This window comes from Pelophylax lessonae (genome assembly GCF_965119305.1).
Source record: "Pelophylax lessonae genome assembly, chromosome: 7".
NCBI classification, from domain to species: Eukaryota; Metazoa; Chordata; class Amphibia; order Anura; family Ranidae; genus Pelophylax; species Pelophylax lessonae.
In genome coordinates this window covers 50052788-50068736 of record NC_138774.1, presented here as the reverse complement: position 1 = coordinate 50068736, position 15949 = coordinate 50052788, and the positions used below count along the sequence as shown (strand labels likewise).

The 15949-nt window shown below is 44.1% G+C and overlaps 1 protein-coding gene across 2 annotated transcripts in view; it reads right to left on the bottom strand.

Moving 5' to 3' along the window:
• Nucleotides 1-15949, bottom strand: part of LOC309560277 (antigen-presenting glycoprotein CD1d-like) — a 293187-nt gene that overhangs the window by 32265 nt on the left and 244973 nt on the right. For both annotated transcript variants that reach the window (XM_082263872.1, XM_082263871.1), the window contains exon 2: nucleotides 13334-13375. In XM_082263872.1, coding sequence (XP_082119998.1) covers nucleotides 13334-13375 — 42 coding nt within the window. The remainder of the gene's footprint in view (nucleotides 1-13333; nucleotides 13376-15949) is intronic.

The window sequence follows — 15949 nt, the reverse complement described above, 5'->3', positions numbered from 1 at the left end:
ATGAGGTAGTGGAAGGCAGAGGGGGAAGATTGTGGTGCTGGCAGTGAGGAGTATTAAGAGTCTGGCAGTAGGAGGAGGAACGGAGTACTGGCAGTCAGTGCTGTATCTTGGCCTAGGCCAACAAGGCCCAAGCCTAGGCCGGCACTTTGTAGGGGGGCAGCAAAAAAGCTGCACCCTGCACGAAAAAAAAAAAAACAGCCTCCTCCCAAGTCCCGCACGAAAAGGGTCCCCGCCGGCTTGGGCTACACTTTTAGTATAGTGCGAGTCTTATGTGGTGAATTGGGCCTGAGGGCAGAGTCCAGGAGGCAAATCAGTCTGGCACCCCCATAAAGAGGTCAGTGATGAGGCTGCACCGATAAGGCTACGCTGATGGGCACTGATAGACTTGTGGTCTGTGGTTCACAGATGACAGGGTGGGTCATAAACAGTAAGGGGTGTGGCCTTTACAGGTAGGGGTGGGTCATGTGTAAATTAGGGGGTGCACAAGTTTAGTCAGGCCTAGGGCAGCACAAAACCTAAATACACCACTGCTGGCAGTGAAGAGGGCTGTCAGGGTGCTTGTTAGGGATGAACAAACTGTGTCAATTTTGATTAGCGTGAGGTTCAACAATCCCAGCATGATGTCCATGAACCCCATGTCTTGAGGAAGATGAAATTAGTTCATTTTTCTGTTTATTTTCAAGGCTAAAGACAACCTGTTGTTGAAAAAAGGGCATAGGGAGCTTGGCACTGCCATGAGAGTCATAGGTACAAATGCTAAAAAAGTGTTTTTAAAAATAAAGTTTTTTGGGGAAAGGACTTTTTATGCAGCTTAAACTAGAATTAAAGGCAAATCTTTTTTGTGGACAAAGTAAGGGAGGGTTATAACCTCTGCCAATGTTTTGAATAAAAGAACTAGTGTCACCATTGGAAGATTACCCCTCTATTTCTGTTATGGTGACCACCCAAAATTTGGGATTTTCTTCCACTTTCACTTTCAATGGTAGTCACTGGGGCAAATAGAAAAGGCTGAATCTCCCTAATGGGGACAGAGACATCATAAAATGTTTTTCCTTTATTTATACTTTACATAACTACTTCAGGACTGGCATGTCACGTTCCTCCTCCTGTCTAGGCCATTTTTCAGTGTTCCATGGTTTGATTGTTTGACTGACAATTACTTTTTAATGTGACATTGTACCCAAATTAATTTTCTACTATTTTCTTAGACAGGTAGAGCTTTCTTTTAACGGTATTTAATAACCACAGATTTTTTTTTATCATATAAAGAAAAAAGACAAACATTTTTGAAAAACAAACTTTTTAGCCTTACTTAAAAAGGCCAGGGTGGGAAAGTAACCATGATGTATCAATTCACTTTGGTGGAGAAAATTAAGGTCACCAATAAGCCTATGCTTTCTGGTAGAGGTTTCAGGTTCTCAAATTACAATACAAGTCATTTGCCAAGTAAATCATTTGACAAATATGTGCATCACTGTTGTGTCTAGCTGCTTACTTAAAGTTTTGGGAGAAAAAGGGGCATACCAAGATGTTACTAAAGCCACAGAAGTTCTTTTTGGCTGTTCTTCACTAAATCGCTACAAACAGTGAGAACCATCATCTTCCTGCTTCTGTGTGAGCCGCTTCCCCTTTGCACACTGACCACAGGAGGTCACTTGCTTAGCACTTCTGCCATTCATAGAACTCTTGTAATGTTTTGAGAGGAGCAGTGACATCATGATCTCCACCTCATCCAATCAGAGAACCGCATCCGATAGAGTACAACTTACCCTAGAGAGGTGACTCTAGAAGGGAATGAAAGGACATCTAGGAGAGGAAGGTGTACCATATCGGATTTATATATGGAATTAAGAGACCTATTTTAGACAAGAGTGTTATGAGCCAGGGGATTAAATGTATTTGTACTGGACAATATTTTGATCTATAAAAATGAATAAATATTTAGCTCTAAATAACGTAGCAGGAGGAAAAAGTTTAATGATACAATAAATTATTTATAGAAAATATGGACTCATAAATAATAATTAATTTTGAATGTGCTTTACTAGTTTACAAAGACCCATTAAACTTTCCCTCTGGAATCATTCCCTCTAATGATGAGTTCTTAACAGTAGTATAGTAAGTAAAACATTTGAAACACTTTTAGTATCAATGAACGTAAAATTCATTACCTAGTAATCTCTAATAATTTAGGACCTGGAAGGAATACCACAGTACCTACACCAAACCATTAATTTCTCCCTTTCATAGGCGCATCCTAAGCGGATCCGCATAGTTGTGGATCCCCACAGATTTCATCAGACTGATTTTTTGACCAACAAACTATCAACAGAATAAAAGATAGGTTAAATAGAAATATAAAATAGATTAAAACACTTCCCTTGTGGGTCACAGAAGTGTACTTACTTTTGCTCTTACATCAGTGGTAGTAGCCAAAGGCTTTTAGTGCAACATATAGAAACAATGAAAACACTGCGTGTATAAAAAACATAAATGGTACATAAATGATATTAAAACATTCATTAAAAGCCAGAACACAAATTAAACAATTAAATTTTGAATATAGGGTTTAAATATGTATTTAGATCCAATACATTCCACATGTAGACTCAACGTACAGTCAGGTCCATAAATATTGGGACATGGACACAATTCTAATCTTTTTGGCTCTGTACACCACCACAATGGATTTGAAATGAAACAAACACGATGTGCTTTAACTGCAGACTTTCAGCTTTAATTTGAGGGGTTTTACATCCAAATCAGGTGAACGGTGTAGGAATTACAAAAGTTTGTATATGTGCCTCCCACTTTTTAAGGGACCAAAAGTAATAGGACAATTGGCTGCTAAGCCGTTCCATGGCCAGGTGTGTGTTATTCCCTCATTATCCCATTTACAAGGAGCAGATAAAAGGTCCAGAGTTAATTTCAAGTGTGCTATTTGCATTTGGAATCTGTTGCTGTCAACTCTCAATATGAGATCCAAAGAGCTGTCAGTATCAGTGAAGCAAGCCATCATTAGGCTGAAAAAACAAAACAAACCCATCAGAGAGATAGCAAAAACATTAGGTGCGGCCAAATCAACAGTTTGGAACATCCTTAAAAAGAAAAAACGCACCGGTGAGCTCAGCAACACCAAAAGACCCGGAAGACCACGGAAAACAACTGTGGTGGATGACCGAAAAATTCTTTCCCTGGTGAAGAAAACGCCCTTCACAACAGTTGGCCAGATCAAGAACACTTTCCAGGAGGTAGGTGTATGTGTGTCAAAGTCAACAATCAAGAGAAGACTTCACCAGAGTGAATACAGAGGGTTCACCACAAGATGTAAACCGTTGGTGAGCCTCAAAAACAGGAAGGCCAGATTAGAGTTTGCCAAACAACATCTAAAAAAGCCTTCAGAGTTCTGGAACAACATCCTATGGACAGATGAGACCAAGATCAACTTGTACCAGAGTGATGGGAAGAGAAGAGTATGGAGAAGGAAAGGAACTGCTCATGATCCAAAGCATACCACCTCATCAGTGAAGCATGGTGGTGGTAGTGTCATGGCGTGGGCATGTATGGCTGCCAATGGAACTGGTTCTCTTGTATTTATTGATCATGTGACTGCTGACAAAAGCAGCAGGAGGAATTCTGAAGTGTTTCGGGCATTATTATCTGCTCATATTCAGCCAAATGATTCAGAACTCATTGGACGGCGCTTCACAGTGCAGATGGACAATGACCCAAAGCATACTGCGAAAGCAACCAAAGAGTTTTTTAAGGGAAAGAAGTGGAATGTTATAGAATGGCCAAGTCAATCACCTGACCTGAATCCGATTGAGCATGCATTTCACTTGCTGAAGACAAAACTAAAGGGAAAATGCCCCAAAAACAAGCAGGAACTGAAGACAGTTGCAGTAGAGGCCTGGCAGAGCATCACCAGGGATGAAACCCAGCGTCTGGTGATATCTATGCATTCCAGACTTCAGGCTGTAATTGACTGCAAAGTATTTGCAACCAAGTATTAAAAAGTGAAAGTTTGATTTATAATTGTTAATCTGTCCCATTACTTTTGGTCCCTTAAAAAGTGGGAGGCACATATACAAACTGCTGTAATTCCTACACCGTTCACCTGATTTGGATGTAAATACCCTCAAATAAAAGCTGAAAGTCTGCAGTTAAAGCACATCTTGTTTGTTTCATTTCAAATCCATTGTGGTGGTGTATAGAGCCAAAAAGATTAGAATTGTGTCAATGTCCCAATATTTATGGACCTGACTGTATTTCGAAGGATCTTCTTCAGGAGTATATGTAAATGATCAGCAAGATGAAACCAAAAATTCTCATTGTATTAAAACAATAGATTCACTGGAATCCTATAGGTGTGTGTTGTCTCTCTCCCATGTGGGGGAAAGGGTAGGAGGCTCTCATAGTGTATACAAAAGGTGCTATCCATAATCCAATTAGATGAACATGTCAATTATCAAAAAAAAAGGCACACTGTCATCTATGTTTCAAGCAGAGCAAAGATGGGTAGGGGCTTATCCACATCCTATTGTCAAAAAAAATTCTATGTGTCCGGAGGATGAGCAACCAAAAAATAGCAGAAGTCAGATAGGTAGGAAATCATTTCCAAAATATCTTTTCCTCCACCCTCAGAGTTCCAGGAGTCAGTCAAAACAATGGTTTGACAATAGGATGTGGATAAGCCCCTAGGCCTCTTTGTTCTGTTTGAAACATAGATGATGGTGTTCCAAACCAACAAACAAATGCAAAACCTCCTGCATCCTTTAGGCATGTCTGTGGCAGAAGCAGTGCAGCCTTTTTATGGGGCATCAGAGCAGCCTAGGGGGCAATTGCCCCCTTGCCCCCTGGACCAGTCCTCCCCTGAATTAGTGGATAGTGAGTTTAGTCCCACCCAAAATCCATACCAGGCCCTTTGGGTCTGAGACAGATTTTAAGGGGAACTCCATTGCCAAAATGTAAAAATAAAACTGCATGGGGTCACCCTAAAATCCATACCAGACCCATATCCAAGCATGCAGCCTGGCAGGCCAGGAAATGGGAGGGTGCGAGCGAGTGCCCCCCATTCTGAACCATACCAGGCCGCTTGCCCTCAACATGGGGAGGGTGCTTTGGGGTGCCCCCCAAAGCACCTTGCCCCAAAGTTGATGGGGACAAGGGCCTCTTTCCAACAACCCTGAGCTGTGGTTGTGGGGGTCTGCAAGTGGGGGGTTGTCGGGATCTGGAAGCCCCCATTAACAAGGGGGCCCCCAGATCCCAGCCCCCCTATGTGAATGGGTATCGAGTACATCGTACCCCTACCCATTCACCAAAAAATATAAAAATCACAGAGCACTGTTTTTAAAGTCCTTTATTAACCACTTTACCACCGGAGGATTTTGCTGTCTTACGTCCAGGACACTTTTTGCGATTCGGCGCTGTGCGACTTTAACTGACAATTGCGCGGTCGTGCGACGCCGTACCCAAGCAAAATTTACGTCCTTTTTTTCCCACAAACAGAGCTTTCTTTTGGTGGTATTTGATAACCTGTGTGATTTTTACTTTTTGCGCTATAAACAAAAAAAGAGCGTTTATTTTGAAAAAATAACAATATTTTTAACATTTTTTTTATATGAAATTCCCCCCTAAAAAAGATGTAAAAAACTATTTTTTTTTACATTTTTTTTACATTTTTGGCCAATTTGTTTTCTGCTACCCATGTTTGGTAAAAAAAAAAATCACAATAAGCGTATTTTGATTGATTTGCGCAAAAGTTATTGCGTTTACTAACTAAGGGAAAGATTTCTGTAATTTTTGGTGTTTTTTTTTTAACGTGTAATGGCGGCGATCTGCGATTTTTTTTGCGGTACTGCGACAGATCGGACCCTTGACTGACATTTTTGACACTTTTGGGGGTACCAGTGACATTACTGCAGCAATCAGTGCTATAAATATGCACTGTTACTGTAAAAATGACACTGGCAGGGAAGGGGTTAATTTTATTGGAGAGGGAGGGGTTAATGTATGCCTGGTGCTTACTGACGTGTGGAGGGGGAGGTGACTGAGTGAGCCAGGGACAGATCGGATGTCCAGCTATGCTGAACACTCCGATCTGTCACTCCCTGTCACTTGGGATCTCCACACTAGATCCCCGACGATCGGGGATGAGCGGCGGCGATCGCCGCTGCTCTTCCCCTGGCCCGACTCCCGCTGTGACCGAAAACAGCGGGTGCGAACCTCCGGCGGCGCGCAAGCACCGCCCAGAAGGGGGAGTGTCTGACGACGTAGTACTACGTCGTCAGACGATAACGAGCCACTCTGCCGCAGTAATATTACTGTGGGCGGAGGTAAAGTGGTTAAAACAAGAAAAAAAATAGTGTCCCTTGATGTAAATCCATTGTCAATCATGCTGCCCACCAGACCCGAAAAATAGAAAAAAATTTAAAAAACGCTTCACCCCTTTAGAGGCTACCCACCGTATGCCACTCTTAAGCTTTGACAGCTCTTTTATAGGCAAGGGGCGGGCCATCCGGTTATGTCACCCGATGGCACCGCTCCCTTATGGCGTGACATGAAACCCTAGGCCTTTTTTTTCATGTTTTTGAATCTGTATTGCCGGGAGCCGACAATACATTACAGCCGCATGCAAGTTTAAATGACATTTTTTCCTTTAGAAATGTCAGTATTGCTTCAGCAGGCAACATACATTGTACAGATGTGTCACTTTACAGGTACATTAAGGGGACCCCCCCCCCCCCCCCCAGGCATGATATTTAAAGGAATTTTTCATTTTTATTGTTTCACTATAGGCATCATTAAAATCACTGCTCCTGTAAAAATGATTGTTTAAAAAATATTTTTTTTGCATTGATACATGTCCCCCAGGGCACTTTTTATGGCAATAACTTGCATAAAAGCCTTTAAAATGGTGACTTTGATTTTTCATGTTCGTGTCCCACAGACTTTAACCACTTTAAGACCGGAAGGATTTGCCCCCTTAATGACCAGGCCACTTTTTTCAACTTGGCACTGTGTGACTTTAACTGACAATTGCGTGGCCATACAATGCTGTACCCAAACAAAATGTACAACCTTTTTTCCCCCACAAATAGAGCTTTCTTTTGGTGGTATTTGATCACCTGTGGGATTTCTATTTTTTACACAAAAAAAGAGGGACAATTCTGAAAAAAAAAATATATTTTTTTTTTCACATTCTGCTATATAACATTCCCCAAAAAAATTTAAAATCCACATTTTTTAACATTTCAGGCCAATTTGTTTTCTGCTACATATTTTTGGTAAAAAAAATTGCAATAAGCGTATTTTGATTGGTTTGCGCAAAAGTTATTGCGTCTACTAACTACGGGAACGATTTATGTTATTTTTATAGGTTTTTTTTTCACTAGTAAGGGCGGCGATCTGCGATTTTTTGTGGGTCTGCGACATTGCGGCGGACAGATCGGTCCCATGACTGACATTTTTGACACTTTTGGGGGGACCAGTGACATTACTACAGTAATGAGTGCTAAAAATATCCACTGTTACTGTAATAATGACACTGGCAGGGAAGGGGTTAACATTGTGGGTGATCATCAAGAGGTTAAATGTGAGCCTAGGGGAGTGATTCTAACTGGGGGGCGTGGCTTGTGAAATGACAATAGAGACCCGTGTACCTATATAGAAGGATCACATGGACTCTATGATCATTCCAGGGAGAAGAACGCTGTGCTTAAAACTTCCCTCTCAGCGGGGAACAATAGCGGGTGTCAGCACGCCTGCCCCGTGCATCGGCTTCCCCGCTGATGAGCAGGGGCGGGAGCCTCCAGCTCGCGAGTGCCATACACTTACGGTGATTCGCCTGGGAGCGGCTGCCTGCCGCAGTACATCTGCGGCAGGCGGTCGTAAAGCGGTTACTAGAGTTTGCATGTTCCTTAGAATTTTTTTCCCTGTTTGAGATGTTCTGGTGCAAACCAAACAGGGGGGTGTTCGACCCATTACTACCTCCATGCCCACTAACCAGCTAAAAACAATGGGGGTGGGATATTACATGTATATTGATAGAGGCTTCACCTCCCTGTTATTCTAAGACAGAGGCTAGAGGGGTTTAACACAGACTGTGACTGGCAGAAATCTGCCCACACTATGTTATTGCCAAAAGATAATGAAGATTTGATTTCAAATATATATTTGCATGACAATTTAAAAGAGTTTATTGATATTAATTATTTATATTTACTCTCTATTCCAAAGGCTGTTTTTTTTTTTTAACCACTTGCTGACCGCCCACATTATATTTACTGCGGCAGTCAGCCCCTCACAGGCAAAGTGACGTAGAACTACGTTGCTAGCCTGTGAGCCTCTAGGGGGCGAGCGCGCACCGCCGGAGGCACGCTCCTGCCCCCACTTGTTCCTGCACATCCCCGCGCGTGTGACCGGCGGACCCGATGTCCGCCGGTCACTTGCGATCTTCCGCTGCAGAGGGAGAAAGGCAGGCGTTGTGTAACTGCAGAGATCATACGATCCTGCTATGTAGGATCGTATGTCTCTGTGGTTACATGAAAAGCCACACCCCTTTACAGTTAGAAGCACGCCCCTAGGGACACATTTAACCCCTGCATCTCCAATAAAGTTAACCCCTTCCCTGCCAGTGTCATTATTACAGTAACAGTGCATATGTATAGCACTGATTACTGTAGTAATGTCACTGGTACCCCCAAAAGTGTCAAAAATGTCATTCAAGGGTCCGATCTGTCCACCACAATGTCGCAGTCCCGCAAAAAAAAATCGCAGATTGCCACCATTACTCGTTAAAAAAAACCCACCAAAAATGACAGAAATCTTTCCCTTAGTTAGTAAACACAATAACTTTTGCGCAAACCAATCAAAATACGCTTATTGTGATTTTTTTTTTTTACCAAACAAATGTAGCCAAAAACAAATTGGCCTAAAATGTTAAAAATTTTTAAATTTTTACATTTTTTTGGGGGAATTTCATATAAAAAATGTATAAAATAGTTATTTTTTCAAAATGTATGCTCTTTTTTTGTTTATAGCGCAAAAAGTAAAAATCGCACAGGTGATCAAATACCACCAAAAGAAAGCTCTGTTTGTGGGAAAAAAAGGACGTAAATTTCGTTTAGGTACAGCGTCAACCGCGCAATTGTCCGTTTAAGTCACGCAGTGCAGAATCGCAAAATAAGGCCTGGTCAGGAAGGGGGTAAAATCTTCCGGGGCTTAAGTGGTTAACATGTGACCAGCAGCAGAGAGCTAAAAGCTCCTCATGCTTATGGCTGCGAAAGATCTGGGTCATGTGACAGCTGTATATCGATTAGGAAAAATTTATTTAGATGATTTTTTAGCTAAAATAATTAAAGTAACATCATCCACATACAGAAATAGAAGGGACAATGTAAATTAAACATTGTGTGTGTTTAGTATCACTTTAATAACTAACTAACATAAAACATTTGCATTTTTTGAGGATTACAAGCCATCATTCTATCTATTCCTATAAGTAAGACCTCTCTAGTGTTTGCTAGTTACCTGCATTTTGATGGGAAAACATTTTTTTCATCACTCCTTAGAGTTTAGAACCAAGAACACCTTACTGATTGTAAAGTTACTGTATCTCCCACACAGCAACAGTAAATCAGTGTGGCAATATATATATTTCTATAGCAATTCTAAGAAAAGGTTTCAAGGTTCTTTTCAGCTGTAGGAAATGGTCCAAGGTGTGAAATTCATGTTCTAGATCAGTGGTCTCCAAACTGCTGCCCTGGGGCCCGATGCATCCCTTTTCTTGCTTTTATCTAGCCCTTGAGGCACTGTTTCATCCACTAATGCAGTGGCGTCTCCAGCTTTCATATTTAGGGGGGGCACATGGGGGGACAGGGACAAAAGTAGGGGGGCCAACTATAAAACGCAATTTATATATATATATATATATATATATATATACACACACTAGCTATCTATCTAGAATAGAATGCACTCCAAAAAGGAAGAGGAAGTGATTGGCGCTGCCAGTATATAAGTGAAATACAATAAATAATCTATATTGACATGGTGTGTATACAACAAGGGAAAAGTAGATGTATGTATGTATGTATGTATGTATGTATGTATATGTAGAGGAAAATAAATTATTAATATATAAATTTATAAATCACCTCTGAATTATTAATAATTTATTTACCTCTACATATACATACATACATCTACTTTTCCCTTTTTGTATACACACCATGTCAATATAGATTATTTATTGTATTTCACATATATACTGGCAGCGCCAATCACTTCCTCTTCCTTTTTACTTTCACACAGTGGTGGTAGGAGGCTGGAGCGGTGGACTATGAGTCGGGAAAGGAGCACAGCCGCATATACACTGACTCACTCATGCACTGCAGCCCGCCCCACAAGTTCAGTGAGTCTCACTCTCCGCCCTAGTTTTCTCAATGGCACATTCTGGGAACCAATCACGCTGTGAGTAGCGGCACAGCGAACCAATCAGGTGTGCAGGCACGCGTGATTGGTTAGCTGTGCAGCTACTCACGGCGTGATTGGTTCTCTGAATGTGCCATTGAGAAAACTAGGGCGGAGAGTGAGACTCACTGAACGTGTGGGGCGGGCTGCAGTGGGATGGATGTGTGAGTCCTCCTCCGAGTCCCTTCCCCCTGCCTATGCAAAATATCGTGACCTCGGCGATATGAATATCGCCTATGGCCGCAGAACGATAGTCGATATCATATCGACTATCGTTCAGCCCAATACATACATATACACACACACACATACATATATATATATATATATATATATATATATATATATATATATATATATAGACCCCCCCATTATGGGCATCAAAAGCATAAACATGAAATATTACTGACAATGGATAATAAAAGCATAAACAATAAATGACAATGTGGACTGGCACACTGACAGAATTTTACAGCTGGACATAGCAAACTTATGGACATGTATTATACATGTTTGCCATGTTCAACTGTAAAGTTCTGTCAGCGGGTCAGTCGACATTGTCATTTCCAGGGGCGTGAGAGTGGTACGAGAAAGGAAATGTGCAGTGGACTCACTGCTCCACTTACCTGCCACCTCTGAAACCGATGTCCCAAGGCCTGCTCCTTGTGTGCTTGCTGTGTCTGGCTCCTCTGCTGCGTGCTGCTGCCTCGCCTTACCGGTGACTCCACTGATGTCGTCCACACACTCTGGGCCTTCAATAGCATAAAACATGAAACATTTGTGAAAAATTGGCCAAATAAAGACAAACATGAAATATTCCTGACAATGGGCATCAGTCATGAATATTTCATGTTTAGATATTTGAAGGCCCAGAGCATGCGGACAGCATTAGCGGAGTCACCTGTAAGGCGAGGCAGCAGTACGCAGCAATGGAACCAGACACAGCCAGCACACAAGGAGCAGGCCCGGGGACATCGGTTTTAGAGGTGGCACTCGCACTAGTGGAGCAGTTCAGCTGTAAAATAAATTCTGTCAGCATGTCAGCCCACATTGTATGAGGGTGGTATGAGATGCAAATGTGCAATGGACTCAATGTGAGTCCATTGCACATTTGCATCTCATACCACCCTCACACCCCTGAAAATGACAATGTGGGCTGACAGTGACATGCTGACAGAATTTTACAGCATTGTTCAGCTGTGAAATTCTGTCAGCTTGGCAAGTCAAGCACTGTCCACATTGACAATTGCTGGATGTACTTGAGGGTGGTACGATGCATTACAAATGGCTGGGCTGGGCATTGACTCACCTCACAAATGGCCTGGCTGGCTCCTCAGTCGGCTCCTCAGTCACTCCTCCTGCGTGCTCCACTGCTCCTTAATCTGAATCCTCCACTCCTCCTCTGCAGTGCCAGTGCTTGGCCCCCTTGGCTTCCTTGCTCTTGCTGACTCTGCTGGGCTGGCCTAGGCCTATGCTTGCTGGCTGCCAGTCCTGGTCCACTCCAGACTCCAGAGAGAGAGACGCCACGCCACTGTGAGTGTCTTCTTGCCTTCGGCCGCCTCGCGGCCTCACCGTCACCGTCTGGACTGGTCAGTGGTCCCGAGCGAGTCCCGACTCCCGACCGTCCCCGTCCTGGACTCCCGATCCCCGACAGGACACAGACACTGTGTGGACTACACTGGACAGCCCGCCGCCAGGCACGCCACTCCCGCGCGCGCTTTCGGCCAGGCTGGGGCGGGCTGGTGCGCACTGCTCCCCTGACGTCATGCCGCTGAGCCGCGCCGCTGTGCACCGCCCCCTCCGCTCGCTCGTCGGTCCGCTCAGCCCGCTCACCGTCCTGCTCCTGCTGTGTGTTGGAGGCGCTGAGCGGCGGCGGCGGGACGATTAACGATTTGTGTGTAACATAGCTGTTGTGCTCATAATTAATTGGGGGGGGCACATGGTGGGGCACAGAATAATTTTGGAGGGGCCATGGCCCCCTCTGGCCCCACCCTAGTGACGCCACTGCACTAATGCCAACACTGAGGCATAATTCCCCCCACTGACACCAATGAAGGGACACAACTCCTCCCAATGACACCAATGAGGGGGCACTAATCCTCCCAATGACACCAACGATGGGGCATAATTCCCCCCACTGACACCAACAATGGGGCACAATTTCCTCCCTGTGACATCAACGATGGGGCATAATTCCCCCCACTGACACCAACAATGGGGCACAATTTCCTCCCTGTGACATCAACGATGGGGCATAATTCCCCCCACTGACACCAACAATGGGGCACAATTCCCTCCCCGTGACACCAACGATGGGGCACAATTCCCTCCCCGTGACACCAACAATGGGGAACAATTCCCTCCCCGTGACACCAACGATGGGGCACAATTCCCCCCACTGACACCAACAATGGGGCACAATTCCCTCCCCGTGACACCAACAATGGGGCACAATTCCCTCCCCGTGACAGCAACGATGGGGCACAATTCCCCCCACTGACACCAACGATGGGGCACAATTCCCTCCCCGTGACACCAACGATGGGGCACAATTCCCTCCCCGTGACACCAACAATGGGGCACAACTGCAATTACTCTCACTGAAACCAATGATGAGGAATTATTTTTTTCCACTGACATTGGGACCTTTTCTACTCCCAATGGCCAGAGTCCAGCCCCCCTAAAGTCTGAAGGACAGTAAACTGGCCCTTTGTTTAGAAAGTTTGGAGACCCCTGCTGTAGAATCTTGCAGGCTCACATTCATTGCAGAGTGGTACCTTTGACAGGTTGATGTGTTTGAGGCTAAAAGTTGTAAATATATTTTGCATTAATATAAAACAGATCCATGGTATTTTCTTACCTTCTGCTGTAATGCTCAATAGTAAGAGAAGGGAGAAAATAAAGGATGGGATAAGAATCTCTCTTCGTCAAAACCCCTGTGTGAAAAAAAGAAATCTATTAAAGTAATATAGTAACAGGAAATAGGCTTCAGTGTATTCATGTAGATAGGGGAAATCTTCTTCTGATTGTACTTTCGAAGAAGAGGAAGTACCTATTTAGAAGTGTACAGCTCTTGTGATTTAAGTGCCGTTTCACACTGATGCGATGCGGGAAGGCTGCGAATTCGCAGCCTGTTCCCGCATCGCACACGCACCCCCGGCAGTTCACACTGCCATATGCGATACGCTGGGGGTGTCAATGTAATCTTAACGACACCCCCAGTTTGATCGCATATCACAGTGCGATCGTGCAGTTCGCACAGGATCGGATCGCACAAGTGTGAACCGCTGTGCGATCCGATCCTGATGCGGCTGCAAAAATGCCTCCTGTGCGTGTTTGCTGCGGGTGCGATGCGAATTTAGCCATACAAACTGTATGGCTAAACTCGCACCGCACAGCCGATCGCATGTAATGTCGGAGCAGTGCGCTCCGACATTACATGCGAACCCCGCACACGCACAAGTGTGAACCGGGGCTAACTGTAAGTAACCAGATGTCTTTTACTATACACATACATCTGGGTCACGTGAAAGTCCTCTCATGCTCTAGATCACATATGTCAAACACAAGGCCCGCAGGCTGAATGTGGCCTTCCTGGCTTTGTCATGTGGCCCTCACAACCAGTTTTACAGCTGGAACATGGCTGGAACCCCATTCTGCCACCTCCTGCTCTCATCCTCCACTCCACGAGGAAGCCTTATGGGGGGGGGGGGGGGGTTGAGGTTACAAACTGGACCTGAACTCTGTATGTAACATTCTCCTGAACCCTGCACTCTGTATGTAGTGTACTCATGAACCTTGTACTCTGTACATAGCATAGTCCTGAACTCTGCACAAAATGCACTCCTGAACCCTGTTCTCTGTACATAATGTCCTCCTGAACTGTGCACTCTGTACGTAGCACACTCCTGAACTCTGCACTCTGTACATAGCGTAGACTTGAACTCTGTACGTAATGCACTCCTGAACTCTGCACTCAGTACATAGTGTAGACTTGAACTCTGTGCGTAATGCACTCCTGAACCCGCCATTCGGTGTGTAGCACACTCCTGAACCCTGCACTCTGTACGTAATGCACTCCTGAACCTTATACTCTGTACACAGCATAGTCCTGAACTCTGCACATAACGCACTCCTGAACCCTGCACTCTGTACATAACGCCCCCCCTGAACTCTGCACTCTGTACATAGCGTAGACTTGAACTCTGTACGTAATGCACTCCTGAACCCTGCATTCTATACATAGTGCACTCCTGAACTCGCCATTTGGTGTGTAGCACACTCCTGAACCCTGCACTCTGTACATAATACACTCCTCAACCTTGTACTCTGTACATAGCATAGTCCTGAACTCTGCACATAATGCACTCCTGAACCCTGCACTCTGTACATAACGCCCCCCCCCCCAATTCTGCACGCTGTACATATCGTAGACTTGAACCCTGCACGTTATGCACTCCTGAACCTTGCACTCTGTACATAGCGCACCCCAGATACAACCAGCCCTATGAGGACAACCCTACTGCTGATGCGACCCATGGTTAAATTGTGTTTGACACCGCTGCTCTAGAGATTAATCTAAACCTAAGAACAAAAACTACATACTGTATATTACAGTTTACGGGTCTTGTTATGGCTGCATTCGTTTTCTGTTTTTAGACCTAGGAACATGTTCATAAAGCACAGAAAATACTTGTTGATCTTATCAGAAATGCCACGTCTGTCTCACTTTCTATGAGCTTAATGGAAAGCATAAAGTAATGTTATCTGCCTTACTAAAACACTAAAGCTGGCCAAACAGTATACAATTTTATTGTTCAACTTCCTTTAGATTTACTTCTCATCTATGTAGTGCAAAGGCCGGTCTGATTGCATACAAATTGAAAGTGTTTAGGTTTGGCCTCATTTAGTTTTAGTAAAACTAAGGCTGGCCATACACTGTGCGGATTTCTTTCCTGCAGCCACGGGTTCCCCCATCAACACAGAAAGCTCTGACAGGGGCATCCGCAATTGTCTTCTCCCGGCGGGGGAAGCCGTCCCTTGATACAAGGCAGCATGGATCCATGCTTTCATGGTGTTTGTACCAAATTCTGACCCTACCATCTGGATGTCGCAGCTGAGATCGAGACTTAGTGAGCCTGTGCGAATTGTAGCCTCAGTTTCCTGTTCCTATCAGACAGGATTTGCACCCGGTGTGGTCTTCTGCTGCTGTAGCCCATCTGCTTCAAGGATTGACGTGTTGTGCATTCAGAGATAGTATTCTGCATACCTTGGTTGTAACGGGTAGTTATTTGAGCTACTGTTGCCTTTCTTTCATCTTGAACCAATCTGCCCATTCTCCTCTGACCTCTGACATCAACACGGCAATTTCCTCCACACAACTGCCGCTCACTGGATATTTTCTCTTTTTTGAACCATACTCTGTAAACTCTAGAGATGGTTGTGCATGAAAATCCCAGTAGATCAGCAGTTTTTG